The sequence below is a fragment of the Vigna unguiculata genome, chromosome 2 (assembly GCF_004118075.2).
Source record: "Vigna unguiculata cultivar IT97K-499-35 chromosome 2, ASM411807v1, whole genome shotgun sequence".
NCBI lineage: Eukaryota > Viridiplantae > Streptophyta > Magnoliopsida > Fabales > Fabaceae > Vigna > Vigna unguiculata.
The window spans coordinates 31,849,615-31,864,085 of NC_040280.1; the positions used below are offsets into that span (position 1 = coordinate 31,849,615).

The window sequence follows — 14,471 nt, forward strand, 5'->3', positions numbered from 1 at the left end:
AAAATTCAAACTTCATAAACAAAGTAATATTTTAAACTTTTTAACACTTTATCCACTTTGATATCCATATATTTTTTTTATATTTTCTTTTTTATTTGACTTAACGACTTGACATTGTTTTTTCATTTGATATCATTAGAGGTTTGTTTTTTAGATTAAATTCAATCTTAATTCTTTATCACCGATGATCATCAAAGTTGTGTTTTTTCTATTGAAGTCATTGTTATTTCTTATGTTAATTAGGATTTCTTTTTTCAATATTGACAATTTTTTCTTATGTCAAACACAAGTTTTTTTTAACTAACAAGAACATGTAGTATTTAGAGTTATGTCAATTGATTTCAAGCTACCACTAAAGGAAATAATTCTTTTTAAGTTAACGTTAGTAAAAACCATTTATTAATATCAACAACACTGTTTTTTTTACTAGTTTTTGTTAAAATTTTGATTTAAATTACATTTTAGTTATTAAGATTTCTTATTTATTGATGTCGATCAAAATAACTATTTTTTAGTTAATACTTATTATATTTTTTTAATTAACATCAAAAAATGAAACTATTTCTTTTTCAAATGCAAATAGAGTTTTTTAGTAAAATATGTAGTGATTTTTTTTCAATATTTATAAAGTTAAAATAAAAATCCTCTATCTAAATATCTAAATAGAAAAAAATAAAATTCAATAAACATCCTCTATCTTATAGATTTATGGTCAAAACAATGTGTAAGATCCTAACTACTGTTTTTGTGTTTAACCTTCAGCCAGTTAATATTCTATTTCTTGTTTAATGCTAAGAAATTAGTAAAAGTATTAAAAATGACGTCACACATCAATCCAAGCACATGCAGTTCAACCATATTTTCATTTTTACCATATTGTCCTCTTCTTTTGTCTTTTTCTAATTGTAGGTCATTTCACACCTCTGCCTCTGCTTCCTATAATGACCCTAACCTATCTTATCATTATTATAACATTCTAAAAAAACCGAACAATTTTGTGGGCAATAAAATTGACCAAAAATTCCCTCTTATTATCTTATCATCATTGTATGCACAGAGATCAATTATTATTTTCATGGAATTGCTCTGTGTACGGCAGAATAGTTTCACCCTTTATGGGCTTATTTGTCTTTTCACATGCCTGCACGCACGCACTTTACCGTGCTTCATTGGTCCCACATGCCGATCATCGAATGAGACACAAAAAGGATAAATAATAAGGTTTAATTAGTGAGGTGCTATTTTTAAAGATGTATTAATTTAATTTTAATTTTTGAAAAAGTGTTTTAATTAGGTTTTTTTTATAAAGATTGTTAAAATTGTTAATTTAATTCATGATTTTTATCGTTAAATTTTATTAATACTTAAGTAAATCATTTTAAACATTAATATTGTTAACTGTGTTAATAATTTTTGGCTAAAAATGATCTAATTAGGTATCTTTTCAAAAGTTAGACTTAATTGACACCTTTATAAAAATAGATAACAAACTGATATATTTAAATAAATAATGGATACTATCCGACTAATTAAACTTGATAATAAAATTAACTAATTTTATTTATCTATTTGAATTTTTAATTTATTCAACTTGGTTATGATGCTCTCGATGTTATTTTTTAGTAACAAAATGTTTATTGAGTTTTTTTTTGCCTTTTTCTAATGTAGTTGAATAAAAAATCACATTGTGTAAATTTTAATAAATAAATAATATATTCAACATTTTTATGAATAGAATTGAATAAGTAAATAGAATGTAAGAAAAAAGAAGTAAATAATAATAAAAAAGAGAAGAGAAAAAGAGAACACAGCACAATGATGGTGTTTGAGGACAACAGCTTTAATTTTAGTATAGACATGTACAGAAGATCATCTGTTCACTGTCTCTTCTTTCCCCTCCTTTTCGTGTGAGAGAGAGTTCGTTGTTCCTCTCTTTTCTCCAGTTACCGTTCTACCTTCACTTTTTCACACCATTATCTTCTTCTTATTCTTCTTTCTTCTTCCCATTGTCTTTGCTTTTTGTTTTGGAATTCTGATTTTCCAAGGAGCCAAGAAGAAGGATTGCTCTTTCTTCGGTTATACTCTTGGAGACTTTTTTATCAAGTTTAGAGACAATGATTGTGTGTTGACACTCATTCTTTCATCACTTCTCCAACAACTACTTCAGTATGGCCCTTTCCTTTAGCTGCTTTTCATTTCTTGTAATTTTCTACTGTTATGGTTTGGTGGTAAAGCGAGCTTTATTTTAATTTTTCACTCTAACATCCTTGTATTGTACTCACTTTACTCAAATTCTGGGGTGTTACACATGTTTTTACCTTCTCCTTTTGCAATTTATTTTGGGGGGAGTAAAAAAATGTTATCTTTCAAGCTTTTCTGCAAGCCAGTTTCTAACTTTTGATTACACTGGTGGGACGCTCTCTTCTTTCACAATAATAATTGTTTGCAATTGGGAGTTTGTTGATATATGTTGTCAGTGTAGGTGGCGTTTCTGACTTGCATTTAGCAGTTTGTTGTGAAGTATTATCACATTCTGTTTCAATTGTGATTTTCAGCGGTTTGTGTTAAAATTTTTGGGTCGAATCATTATTGATATTTTTGTTATTACTGAGAAGCTGAGCTAAATATTCGTAGATTAGTTGCAAAACAAGATTTAAAGCTCTTTCAATCACACACCAAATTCAACATTGTGTGCAATTTGATCTCTCTCTTGCAAAGTAATCGTTTTTTCTTGTTTTAATTTTCTTTTTGAATAGTATTGCAGGGTTGTAGTCTGTGAATGGGGCAAGAATTGGAGTTGGATCTGAACGACAAGTCTTCCGTTGGTCTTAGTCCCGATACAGTTCTTCCATCTCAGCAATATTGTTTAAATGTGAAGAAAATATATGAAAATGGGAAACCCACTGGGAAAGATGATTTTTTGAAACTTAAAGAGAACTTTGCTGACATCAATTTTGGTAGGTCCCGTAATTCTTCTTCACATAAGAGCTTTCCCTTTAGATCTCATGGACTGGAAGGTAATTTAGAAATTAGAAAAGGTGCCAAGTATGAGACTTCAGAGCAAGTTATAAGTATAAAGAAAATGAGCACCATGAGGGGAAGGAAAAAAATAGAAATTTCATCTAGGAGTAGTGATGCCTCTTTTTCGGGTAGTGTTGTTGATTCTCTGTGTGGTTCAGATTATGAAAGTATGGACGAGAGACCTTCAGTAATATATCAGGACTCAAATTTAGCTTCACCATCACCATCTGTTTCTGGTTCCTGGGCTGGAATGGAGAACGACGCTTCAAATGGCTATATTGAATTTTGCTTACATTCGGATGTTTGGGATGAAAAATATGGTGCTGTAGAAGGGATTGGTTCTATGAATACAGAAAGCATAGGTGACAAGGTTGCTTGTTCACTAATCGATGGTAATTATCATCTTAAAAATGATTCAGTTCATGGATTTCAAAAGGCAGTCTCTTCTATAGTTGAAATCTCTCACATGCAATCTCCTTCTGAGAGTGACTGCTCTCCAAGAATAAGTCCAAAAGTCTCACTCACCTCTATGAGGAAAAGGTTAACTCCATTCACAAATTCGAAAACTTTGACTAGCCCAGTGAGTTCTGTGCTGGAAACTGAGGTCAAATCAACTCGAACTAGAAATTTTACAAGAAACAGGACTTATCAGAGATCTTTGTTAAATGACTTCTCTAAGACAGCAAAACAATCTGACATTATTTCTGAGTTTATCAATAGAGATATCCTGTTTTCAGGTCTGTCATGTTCACCTGTTCATCTTCATGGCAAACTCAAATTGAAAAACAAACATGGACTGCCAGTTTTTGAGTTCAAGGTAAAGTGCCCTGAAGATGTCTTTGTGGCAAAGACCTGGAAATCAGACAATGCTTTCAATTGGGTGTATACCTTTCACTCAATGGATAATAGAAAGAAAAGTACGGCTTCTCACTTTGGATCCCATTATTCTGACAAAGATTCATCAATGGTAGCACAGATGCTAGTTTCCTCTGATTCATGTTCGAAATTAGGAGTTGGAATGTTTGACAACTCTATGGTGACAGAATTTGTGTTGTTTGATCTTGCACGCTCAAGAAAAAGTGTTTCGCCGGAAAAAAAGTCTTACAGCGAGCAAAATTGTTCTGACACTCTAAAAGATTCCCGTGTAGGAATGAAGAGAGAAACCTTGAGACCAGACGAAGAAACTTTGGCAACTAAAAGCAAACCTATATCAAGCAATGCGTGTTGTGACAATTCAAATTCTCATCCTTTGTCATCCACAGAATTGTATTCAAACCCTGAAATGGCTGCCATTGTTTTGCAAATTCCTTTTCGCAAGAGAGAAAGCTTGAAATGCGAAAGGAATGATAGAGTAAAGGATGAAACGTATTTCAAACAAAATGATATCTCTTCAGAGCAGAGTAGAAAAAACCTTCACAACGGAAAAGTCCTAGAACAGGTGAAAGTGGTACTACCAACTGGCAACCATGGCTTTCCAAGTTCTGATAGCAAGGGTCCCTCATCATTACTCGATCGATGGAAACATGGTGGAGGTTGTGATTGTGGTGGCTGGGACATGGCATGTCCCCTCATTCTTTTAGGCAACCCTGGTGTTCAATTTGTAGAGGACAACCCTCTTATGGAGGAACATCAAACTCTGGAACTTTTCACTCAGGTAAAGCTTCAATTTCACAAAAAAACTTTTTTTTTTTTTTGTATATAAGCATCCAGAATAGAATACTGACTCTATTTTGCTAAGTGGTCTGATTCCAAAGACATGCATCTGCATATCTGCATAAGATGTCAATTGGAGCTTTTCTCTGTTTCATTCAGTGCTTCACTTTTAACATACTTCATTTGGAAGGTTTTGATTGTTTCCTCTGGTACTTAATTCTTCTTCTGGTGCTTAGGGAGTCAAAGAACGAACTCCTTCATTTGGCATGACGATGGTTGAAGAGGGGCAATATGCAGTTGATTTCCATGCACAGTTATCACCATTACAAGCTTTCTCCATTTGTGTGGCCATTATGCATGGCACCTCCACCTTGGGTGGTGCGGGGCAGGAGAAAAGGCAAGAGATTTCTCGATGCAATTCATTGAAAACGCTTCTTGAGGAGGAGGTAGAGTTATTGATGAACTCAGTGACCAAAGGTGAGAAAAAGAATGTGTGCAAGATTCCTAAAGGAATTCCTCGATCCTATGTGCCAAACCCACCTTTTTCTCCTGTTGCTCGTGTATAAAAGTGTAAACACTCGATCCAAGTGAGATATTTCTGCGATCTTTGAGTCCATTATTTAAGCCATTGCAATTGCTGGCATGACCTTGGAGTTGGAAGCAAGTGCGTGCAAGGCCATGCAGAGAACAGGATTTACAAGAATATAAGTAGAAGGTGCAACATTCTCTGCTTCTGCTTATTTGAACTGGGTCTGGGTCATTGCTCATGATGTCAAAAACATATACACAGTGTCACCCACAATGAAGAAAATGTGAATCATAGTTTGTAACACCAAATAGAACAGAATATTGTCCATATTGTAAGGGATAAAAGAGGGTATAGGATAGAAAATGGTTGTAGTCTTCATTCCAGTCCTTTCTGTATGTAAACATTCAGAAACCAAATCACACTGGAAATCAATCTATTAATTTGTTTAATAAAACTTCTCAATGCTTGGGATCAAAACCATAGACGAATCTCCATTTAACAGGAAGACAGAGTAGATCATAAACCACAACCACAACTGTTTTTCAAAGGCTTGCGCATAAATTTCTTCTCAAACATTCTAAAAAAATTATACAATAAGTTTTTGTTTTTGGGTCAATTAATTATTGTATGCATAAGTTAATTTTTAGAAATGATCTTATTTTAGTTTTTCTAATTTTGATTTATTAAAACATTAATTTATTTTATTTTATTTTATGGAATTACTTATAGAGAAGTTTCTTAAGTAAGCTCTTCCTGACAAGGGGACTAATATTCAGGATTATAAAAGTGTGATTTTTTTCTTCTTCTAGTTTAAATTATACCAATTAAGTTATCCACACATTACTGTTATATGAAATTATCTGGATCTATAATAGAATATATTAGAAATTTAAACGAAAAACTAAAAGTAAAACCAAACATAAATAATATATCCAAACATATAAATTCAGATATCTCGAAATCTAAAATATAGCTAGTGTAATATAATAGCGGTTAGTCAAAACATAATTTTTTTTAAGAGTGTAATAAATCAAGCAAGAGTCATTTAAGAGTGTAATCAATCAAGCAAGTACCACGATTGTGATTGGGTCCACTTGACATCTATCATGGAATAATTAATGCCACCTCCAACAATTTGTCTTTTGGCAATTGTTTGATTAGGAATTGCACTCTTTGAATGTGACTCAACCAACCTGACCTATCTTATGAGATAATTATGCAATTCATAAGGATCTATTCTTGAATAATTTTGCCCAATAGATAACAAACTTGTGATTTTAACTTTTATACTAATTATTGCATTGAACTCTTACTATCATATCAAAAGTTGTAACAATTAATAACTCTTTTTACTTTAGAATGTAATCAGTCAAACATCACTATTGAATTATGACCAGATCCACTTAATCTCCGTTACAAAAATAATCAATGTTAACTACAATATAACATTATTAATTGTGCAATGCAATCCCATTGACCCATTATCTTTGTCGACCCTAAATGCAACAAGATAATAACCGTTTTGTATTTAAATTTATTTAAAGTGTAGATAAATTAAAATAGGTAAATACTACTTCATTAAAAAAAATATAAAAATGAGAAAGTAGTTTTATTAAAAATGTGAGTGATTTTTTAAAATTAGAGGGATTAGTATTGTTATTTTATTAGAGCTTTAAAAGATGTGAAGGAATATTTTAAAATTGAAAGGAAGATAAGTACGAATTAGAAATTAAAACCACCTGATGAAGCAGGTAATTTCCCCTTTTAACAATAACAGTACGATACCTCATGTTTTTATTCCAACGAATGGATCAAAATTGAACATGGATTTTTCGGAGACGCGGCGACGTTTGTCTCTCTTCGTTTCAACTATGAGTTTGTAATGATTTGTTAATCTTGTTGAAGCGAGACTACATCCATGGCTTCGGAGAAGATCTGCTCGATTCTCTTATTTTCTGCAGTTATATTGCTTCTCTGTGATGCCCCTTCTGTCTTAGCTGGGGACATAGTTCATGACGACGATTCTACACCCAAGAAGCCGGGTTGCGCGAACCTGTTCGTTCTGGTATACCCACTTTGCAAAGTTCAATTCTTTTTCTCTTTTTGTTTCTGGGTTTCTCACCTTTTCAGGTACTAGAGGCATGCGTGGTCATGGACCATCAAAATCATATTGTCCAGAATTAGAAATATTTGAGCTTTTAGTTCTTGAGCTATTTATTAGCCTCGAGTTCAATCTGAGTTGCGATTAACTTGTTATAATTGTCAGGTAAAAGTGCAAACCTGGGTCAACGGTGTAGAGGATGCTGAATTTGTTGGTGTGGGTGCCAGATTTGGCAGAGCCATTGTGTCAAAAGAGAAAAATGCAAGACATACACGCCTTATTCTTTCAGATCCTCGTGATTGTTGCAGCCCACCAAAGAATAAGGTTCTTTCTTCAGTTGTGTCGTGTTGTAGTGTACTTTGGTCACTGCTGTGTCAAAGTACTGAATGTTGGTAGTTGTCTAAACTTTCAGATTGTGGGAGATGTCATCATGGTGGATCGAGGCAACTGTACATTCACAAGAAAGGCAAATACTGCACAAAATGCTAATGCTTCAGCCATCCTCATTATAAATAACCAAAAAGGTAAAAAGATATCCAAGTATTTTTTTTTTCTTTTTGCTTTTTTTTGTGTGTGCGGGGTTGTTATTTTAGTAGTTGGAGGAGTTGCTCCGCTGTGATGTCTATTTCTCACACCTATCTCTCTTTTCATGCTAAATTTGTTTGCTTGTTTGCAGAACTTTACAAGATGGTTTGCGATCCTGATGAAACTGATTTGAACATACATATACCTGCAGTCATGCTTCCACTGGATGCAGGTGCAAGACTAGAAAAAATGCTGACAAATACTTCATCTGGTGAGCTTCCTTTCAATTTTCAAAATATCTCTGGATGTTTTCTTGTGCAAGCTATGGGGAAATTGTAATAGTTTCTGATTAATGCATTTAGCTAAGTGATGGTCACAACATCTTTAATGCTTATGAGAAGATTCTGTAATTGCAATGCAACCGTTATTTTTGTTTTTCCTGCAAGGGAGGGGAGCTTTTAATTTTTTATTTTTATTTTTTGCCGTTTTGCAGTGTCTGTGCAGCTATACTCACCACGTAGACCACCTGTTGACGTAGCAGAAGTATTTCTTTGGGTGATGGCAGTTCTTACCATATTGTGTGCATCATATTGGTCAGCTTGGACAGCCCGAGAAGCAGCTATTGAACAGGATAAGCTCCTAAAGGTCTGTTTTTCCTATTATTTCAGTATTCCCTCAAGTTGGATTTTCATTGTTGTCTTAATACGTTTTTTATCCCACTACTTACTGTCAATGTCTTCTTTTCCTCTAGGATGCTTCAGATGAAATCCCTAACACTAAATATGCTAGTGTTAGTGGAGTTGTAAATATGAACGTGAAAGCTGCAGTCCTTTTTGTTGTATTTGCTTCATGTTTCCTGTTTATGCTTTACAAACTGATGTCATCGTGGTTCATTGATGTTCTGGTTGTTCTCTTCTGCATTGGTGGGATTGAGGTATTAACTTCCAATAAATCAGTCAAAAATTTATATTTTTGCATCGGTGTGAGAAAAAAAAAAATCTGTGCAGGAAAAAGAAGGGCAGCACATAACGTATTTGACATAGCACAAATGCATGTTATAAAAACTCTCTGTTGTCATTACCAAATAAAAACTGTCTTTACTTTCATTGGCATGCTATTCTCTACCAAGTCATCAGTAACCATGTGTTTTCTTGTATCTGTATGTAGGGCTTGCAAACTTGCTTGGTTGCTCTTTTGTCCAGGTGTGGTATATTATCTTTAATGAAAGTTATTAAGAATTTTTTGTCGTAGTATCCATCTGTTAAGGTTGTTATATTTTATATTTTTAAGCAATTCCTCTTTGATTATGTGAGATATGAGGAGGTTGACATATATATTTTATGACCTCTGTTGGATTTTGGATGGGTTGCCTTCTTATTTGCATGATCAGCTTTATGCCTTAAGCAGTTATCTTTCCCTTTCGTTTAAATGCATATTTAATCAATTATTTTCAAATCTTAGACTAGAAATTCATGTAAGCTATTGTATGCCGTTGATAGAAAAAAAGTAACTGTAACCTTCCAATATGAGCTTTTTCTTGCACATAATCTGCAACAAAGTGAGCTGTATGGTGAACGACCAGCTTTGCATCCTTCTCCAAATCCCAAACTGTTCCCCCACATTTATTTCTTTTAGATGGTGCAATGGTGATGGTGCACTTGCTTCCCATCTCTTTTGTAGACCTGGTATTTTGTACTACTATTTTATAACTCTAGGATGATTTTACCATGCAAAATAAAGGTCATGTTCACATTTACGAGAAGTCTGTCACTCATTTATTTCTCCAGAAGATATCATGAAAATCATTAAATTATAAGATTTTTCTGGAGACACACTCACATAAACATGTGTGCACAGACTCTCTGCCACAAAGCTGACTAAATGACTGATAAAAGGATTTTCTAGGTGAAATCAGCTTTTAGTATTTAAGACTTCATTGAACTTATTTTGGTGTTTCGTTAATTTTGTGAAAATGTGTTATAACATTATATAGTAAACTTATTGTAATGTGCAGGAATAACAAGAGATGTTGATAATCTTATTGCATTTTACACACACACACACACACTTGTTTCAAGTGCTAACTTGTAATTTTGAAAATCATGTCATAAGGTAAATTATTGTCTTCTTTCCTCACACGCACACACATGTTTCAAGTGCTATCTTGTAATTTTGAAAGTCATGTCATAAGGTAAATTATTCTCTTCTTTCCTCACGTTTGGTAGAGCAAAGTTTAAGGATTTCTATTCTGTCATAATGTTTGATTTTCCACTCTTTCATTCTTTATGTCCTTTTTAATTGAAGTTATCAATTTGTTTGTCACTTCCTCCATAATGTTAACTCAAAGAAGAAACTTACATTATTTCCTGTGCAGGTGGTTCAAGCATGCTGGAGAGGCATACATCAAAGTACCTTTCTTGGGATCTATCTCATACCTGACTTTGGCTGTTTCTCCATTCTGTACAACATTTGCTGTTCTTTGGGCAGTTTATCGTAACAATTCCTTTGCCTGGATTTGTCAAGATATACTCGTAAGGATAAATATTTCTCCAGTCTTACATATCATGTAGACCTCAAGATCTAAAGAAATTTGTCTTTTTTGTTATAATTTAGATGTGCTTTATATGCATAATTTGTAGCAGCCATTTGCCTCTGCTACATACGACAAGGAAATTTAATGGCCTGTCAGGATTGTCAAATGGGTGTTTTGGTGAAGGCTTCTTTTGGATCCTTACTTCTAAATGCATATTTTTCATTATATTCCCTTGCCCCGACTGTACAAATATAATGAACTGCTCCATTTTAAATATGTGATATGAAAATTTTGTTTATATTTTTATACATAACTAGACATTGGCTTGCTATTTTTTATACATACTGTCCATTTAATCATAAATTCTTTTTCATGGTTGCTCTAACAGGGAATTGCACTGATTATAACAGTTCTACAGATTGTACATGTACCAAATCTGAAGGTAATTATTTGAGCTCACATTATGATGTTTGTGCTGTGCTTTATGTTAACCATGATAAAATTATTCTTGAATTCTGTCACTTTTCAGTAGAAGCCATTGAATGGGCATTTAGATATTTACTTTCGCAATTTTTTTATACATATTTTACTGGGAAGATCTAGGTCTTGTTCTGGATGATTGTAGGCTTTTAATTTTTTATTTCAAATGCAAATTTAAAAAAAAATAAAATTGTTCACCTAAAATGGTAAAATGTGGTGGCTTATATTAGCATGTTGGTGAACATATGAAGATAATTGAGATCAGCTTTTGACATGATTCGCATTTGATTACGTACTTTGATCCTTGTTTTTTTTTTTTTATTTCTTAGTTGTACCAAAAAAAGCTAAAATGGTATAATTGATTGTTAACCAAGTTTCAAAACACTTTTTAACTTAATTTTTAAGACTTAAAAAAAGTGTCTTTTACATACTACTTTTGATAAGCACTTGGAAAACTCATCCTCAAAAGTCAACTATTAAAAGTGGAGAGCCGAATACTTAATTATTCTACGGAACATTTTATATCACTCAACGTGGGACTTATACGGTCCATATCCATAATACCAAGTTCCTATCACATCAATACTACTATCACCACCAACACTGTACTATTGACTATTGTTGCAACCAAGGTCATCACAAAAAACAAGAACAAATCATAAAACTAAAATTGGTTTTATTTTTTTCTAAATTTTGGAACTTGGCAAGCATCCCAAATAGGCCCCAAGATACTTATTGACTGTTTCCTGAATTAGGTCGGTACTGTTCTTCTCGGCTGTGCTTTCATCTACGACATCTTTTGGGTGTTTATCTCAAAGAAGTTCTTCAAGGAAAGTGTCATGATTGTGGTTAGTACTATGCACCATTCTATTGCATGACAATCACCAAGACCCTATGCATTTGCTTATTTTAATTCTGCTTACTTTTTCTCATAGGTAGCCCGAGGTGATCGAAGTGGAGAAGATGGAATTCCAATGTTACTAAAGTTCCCACGTATTTTTGATCCCTGGGGTGGCTACAGCATCATAGGTTTTGGAGACATCCTTTTACCTGGGATGCTGGTGGCATTCTCACTCAGGTTTTCTTTCCCCCCTCTTGCATGACTCGTGTCAATACAAAATTTGATTTTAATAACAGTTTCCAAATTTTATGAATTGGAATCTTTGCTTCAGTCCTGGAAAATGTTTCCAGGAATTTTTCTTTCACAATAACAACCTCAAGTGGTAGAACAAAGGAATTTTGAGATCTTAAGACACCAATTTCCCAGATCTTAAAATACTGTTTTGGTTTGACAACGGAAAGTTTTAGATGAGGACAAAGATTTTCTGATAAAAATGGTACTTGTTTTCAGGTACGATTGGCTGGCAAACAAGAGCCTTAGGGGTGGATATTTCTTGTGGGCAATGTTTGCATATGGCTTTGGTGAGAATCAAATACCAATCACTTGTCTCTTGTTTGCTTCAGTAACATTTTTTTCTTCAGCTATTAGAATAATTTTTACGGGAAACTCTTTCTTTTCCCTTAAAGTAGGATCCCTGACATGCATGGTTATTTGTTTTCCCGTGAGAAAACCTGTTGAATAAACATCTTAGGTAGTAAGATACGCATGTTCTGACTTTTTTTTCCTAATGTTACAGGTCTTTTAGTTACGTATGTGGCACTAAACTTGATGGACGGACATGGCCAACCAGCACTACTATACATCGTTCCATTTACCCTTGGTACTTTTCATGGAAGATATTATTTTGTTAATAGATGAAAAAGAATTGAAACCATAATGTATCTAGAAAAGTGCAGTAATATATGGTTAGGTGCTTACTTTTGCATGCATTGATTAATGCAGGAACCTTGATGACATTGGGGCGGAAGCGAGGAGATTTGAGGGGTTTGTGGACAAATGGAGAATTTCAAAAACCCTGTCCACATTTAAGACTCCAAAACAGTGGAGAATTAAGCCCTGAATGAAGTTGTAACAATTTTTGTACCTTAATTAGCACCAATCCCCTTTAAACAAACAGGGGACTCATATTTATAGAAATAGTCTACATTTAGTGTAGAGTTTGTTCCAATAGTGCTGCGTTGGAATCGCTAATTGTTCACGACCAAGCTAATGGGTTGTACTTCTTCCATTCCAATTCAAAATCTTGATAATTAATGTTTTTATTATATAGATTAAAAGAAGACAATTAAAATAAAAGTTAATGTAGTATCATGAGTAAAAAAAAAACTTTCATTTAAATCTTAACTAAATAAAAAATAGTTCATGTGTATGATTTTATTTCTAATTAATGTAATTGATGAAAGACTTTCAATATATTTTCTCATGTCGATGACTTCTTGCGTTATGGCAATAATATAGATCCCAGTTAATAAGTAACCTAATACATTTAACAAACTAACTTGATTGACATCCAAATATAATTTAATCTTATAAACCAAAATTTAATAAAATAAAATTCAATGTTATTTATATATTATATAAATTGGTTTTATCTGAAAAATATTAAATATTAAAGAAATTAACGTGAAAACATTTAATTTGTTATTAATATATAATATAATTGAGAATATTAAAAAAGATGTGATCTATAATAATAAATTAATAGTTTAGGATTTAACGGTATGAAAGTGAAAGTAATTAATTGATGATTTCATTATTCTTCCCCTAAAAGAAGCTGGGTAAGACAGCTTAGGCACCCGCCCCTACAGTGATGTTCCACCGACAAAAGGGTTTTGGGGTTACTCGTTATTAAATGTAACTCAATAATTTAGTCACAAAATTCAATGTTGGAAAACAAAATGTAACGACAAATTAGAAGAAAAGAGGCAAGTGGAGACAGATTTGAGGCGAACCAATCAAGAAACATCTCATTTTTCTATACATTTTATTTTTATTTAATCTTATTCAGCCACCGTATACTGATCTAATTCATCTAAGATATCATAAAATGTAATTTAATTAATTAAAGTATAAAATAAATAGGTTTAAATTAAAAACCTACTTAAATTATGGAATTTTGAAAACTTCTGGATAAGAGTTGGGAGCAGTGCAATTGGCATTGACGAAGAAGATGCGTTGATCGAGTTATTGTGAATTTGGGATGCTCCTTTCTCTACCACTTCTATTTATTTATTTCTATAACTTTTAGAAAAAAAAAAAAAAAAAAAAAAAACTAGATCCTGTTGGTGGAAGAGAATATTTCTTTGTGTATGAAATTTAATCCTAAACAGAAGATTAATTATACACTCAGCATCAGAAGAAGATCACGCAGTTAGGTTAATTAACGTAGCAGTGCGATCCTTTGCTCAAATAATTAATATTATGTTCTGTAACCTGTAATTAAATAATTTATTTGTGTACAAATGACTTATTTATTTTACTCTTCAATAAATATTATTTTTTAATTATTGAGAAAAACTCTTAAATCTAAACGACTGCATGAAATCCTATATATTAAAAAAAATATCACTAAAATCCTAACTCCACTCTTAATAAGATGAATGCGAAGAAAATGGAGAGTAAATATAACTATCATTAAATTAAAATTAGCATTAATTACAACGAAAACATCAATTTTTAAAATATTGATCCATTAAAACATGTATTCCGTGAGAGGTGAATGCACAGA

General features: G+C 32.7%; 2 protein-coding genes across 3 annotated transcripts; both read left to right on the forward strand.

Moving 5' to 3' along the window:
- Positions 1 to 1,829: 1,829 nt before the first annotated feature.
- On the forward strand, positions 1,830 to 5,669 carry LOC114169767. 2 transcript variants are annotated; one of them, XM_028055073.1, is made up of 3 exons: positions 1,830 to 2,166; positions 2,765 to 4,675; positions 4,911 to 5,669. In XM_028055073.1, exons 2-3 carry the CDS (start codon positions 2,780 to 2,782, stop codon positions 5,238 to 5,240), a joined length of 2,226 nt encoding a protein of 741 aa, XP_027910874.1. In that variant the 5' UTR covers positions 1,830 to 2,166; positions 2,765 to 2,779; the 3' UTR covers positions 5,241 to 5,669. The 2 variants fall into 2 exon arrangements, with proteins under 2 accessions (XP_027910874.1, XP_027910869.1); XM_028055068.1 differs by having other exon boundaries at positions 1,831 to 2,166; positions 2,757 to 4,675.
- A 1,299-nt stretch (positions 5,670 to 6,968) lies between these two features.
- On the forward strand, positions 6,969 to 13,008 carry LOC114173813 (signal peptide peptidase-like 2). The gene is made up of 14 exons (XM_028058439.1): positions 6,969 to 7,268; positions 7,470 to 7,628; positions 7,717 to 7,828; positions 7,981 to 8,100; positions 8,323 to 8,474; positions 8,581 to 8,763; positions 8,997 to 9,031; positions 10,204 to 10,360; positions 10,751 to 10,804; positions 11,598 to 11,690; positions 11,778 to 11,920; positions 12,194 to 12,264; positions 12,480 to 12,563; positions 12,686 to 13,008. Exons 1-14 carry the CDS (start codon positions 7,122 to 7,124, stop codon positions 12,805 to 12,807), a joined length of 1,632 nt encoding a protein of 543 aa, XP_027914240.1. The 5' UTR covers positions 6,969 to 7,121; the 3' UTR covers positions 12,808 to 13,008.
- The last annotated feature ends 1,463 nt before the right edge of the window (positions 13,009 to 14,471 follow it).